Source organism: Myotis lucifugus, unplaced genomic scaffold, assembly GCF_000147115.1.
Source record: "Myotis lucifugus unplaced genomic scaffold, Myoluc2.0 scaffold_196, whole genome shotgun sequence".
NCBI classification, from domain to species: Eukaryota; Metazoa; Chordata; class Mammalia; order Chiroptera; family Vespertilionidae; genus Myotis; species Myotis lucifugus.
In genome coordinates this window covers 1,106,461-1,108,233 of record NW_005871244.1, presented here as the reverse complement: position 1 = coordinate 1,108,233, position 1,773 = coordinate 1,106,461, and the positions used below count along the sequence as shown (strand labels likewise).

General features: G+C 59.5%; 1 protein-coding gene across 1 annotated transcript in view; it reads right to left on the bottom strand.

Annotated features, from left to right (window-relative positions):
* Positions 1-254, bottom strand: part of MAGIX (MAGI family member, X-linked) — a 3,932-nt gene extending 3,678 nt beyond the window's left edge. Inside the window, exon 1 of the mRNA XM_006097231.3 lies at positions 198-254. Within this exon, the coding sequence (XP_006097293.2) occupies positions 198-246 (49 nt within the window). The 5' untranslated portion in view covers positions 247-254. The remainder of the gene's footprint in view (positions 1-197) is intronic.
* Positions 255-1,773: the final 1,519 nt, after the last annotated feature.

Sequence of the window (1,773 nt, the reverse complement as noted above, 5' to 3'; positions counted from 1 at the left end):
CCCCCCCCCCCCCAGCAGGGGCGCAGCCCCGTGGCGCGGGCTGTTGGTAGGGTTCTCGAGCTCAGCCCGGGCCGCTGGGCCCCTGCCACCCCAATCCCAGGGTGCCTGTTTACCACCTGTCAAAAAGGACGGGAAGGAGCACACAGGGGGGGCGAGGTGTGGGGGAAAAGCGCCTCCCCCTCTCCCCCTCCGCCTACCTCCTCTGCTCCCCCTAAGGTCCGTGGCGCCCCTCGTGTGCGCCTCCATGACCCAAAATCCCCCCCATGGAAACACAGCCTGCCGCGACCCGCTCCGAACGCCCGCGCGCGCTCACCTGGCTGCCCCCCCGGGCTGGCCGAAGTGAAAACGGGCTGTTCTGTGCCTGGGGCCCCAGCCGGGGGGGTGACCTACCTGGGCGCCGGCAAGGAGGCCTGGCTGTGGGCGCCAGCGCTTGGCCTCCCTCTGCCTTCTGTCTGAACCCAACCTTGCCAGCATTCTCTGTGACCTGAGCACCGCTCCCTCAACCCTAATCCTTGCCACTTTCCCCAGGTTTGCAGCCCTGGTGGCATGCCTCTCCGAGAACCCCTGCCCATCTCCAGGGCCCCGGCCCCTACAATTCATCCCTGAGGCTGTCCTTGTACACCCCACTCCTTCACAAAATCCCCAGGACTAAGCATCTTCCAGTCGAAGAAATTCCCCACCTGCAGGCCCTTGAGCACCCATCCAATTGGCAAGCGCCCCGTCCCATTTCTGAAGCACTGAGGCTTCCCAGTGCTTGGCAGCCTGCCCGCACCATCCATGCATTCTGGCCTTTCAATCACGCCACAGTTTGCACGTCCATCCCACTAAGGGATCTACAGAGCCTCAGTCTTGTGTTTCCCAACCTACCTACCCTATCCACCAGTTCAGGAAACCCCCAGCGCAGAAATGGAAGCTGCCCTCTCCACCTTTAGAGCTGGAAATATTGAGAGTGGGGTGGAGCAGTGAAGGAGGTTCAGCGTGTCCCCCCTCAGCACCAGGGCTGAGCTTGAGGACCCTTGAGCAATCTGGGGCCACGGCTTGGGTCTTGAGGATTGCTTAGCAGTGGTCGGCAAACTCATTAGTCAACAGAGCCAAATCTCAACAGTACAACGATTGAAATTTCCCTTGAGAGCCAATTTTTTTAAACTTGAACTATATAGGTAGATACATTGTTATCAACTTAATTAGGGCACTCAAGGGGCCAAAGAGCCATATGTGGCTCTCGAGCCGCAGTTTGCCGACCACTGGCCTAGGGTATCTGGTCAGGCCAGAGGTGGGGGAGGCAGGGGACCGCAGGAGAAATGAAAGCAGAGACCATTCAGCTCTGTTCGCCTATGACAGCACTGGGACCAGGAAAGGTGGATGAGAGAGGTTGCTCAGCCAGCCAGAGTGGATGTCAGGACACCGTGCATCCACAGCCTACAGTGAAACAGTCAGGGACCAAGTGAATGCTGGGGATGAGCTGCCTGAAGCGGGTGCTGTTGTCACCTGGCTGCTGGGCCCTGGGCAGGTGCCTGAGCCCCTGCAGCCCTGCTTCTTCCTCCATGAAGTGGTAGTCACAGGCTGTCTCTCACTGTCCCCATTCCTCCTTCCACTACAGTAGCACTGTGCCCAACTGCTCCCCCTCTCGGGCCTATGTCCCCAGACATTCCACACCTTTTCAAATGCGGAAAGAGATTCATTTCTCCCCTCTCATTGCTGGTGTCCCCCTCCCACCGAGTGCCTTCAAAGCGTCCTCAAGTCCAGGACCTAACTGCCTCTCGACTGTCAGGG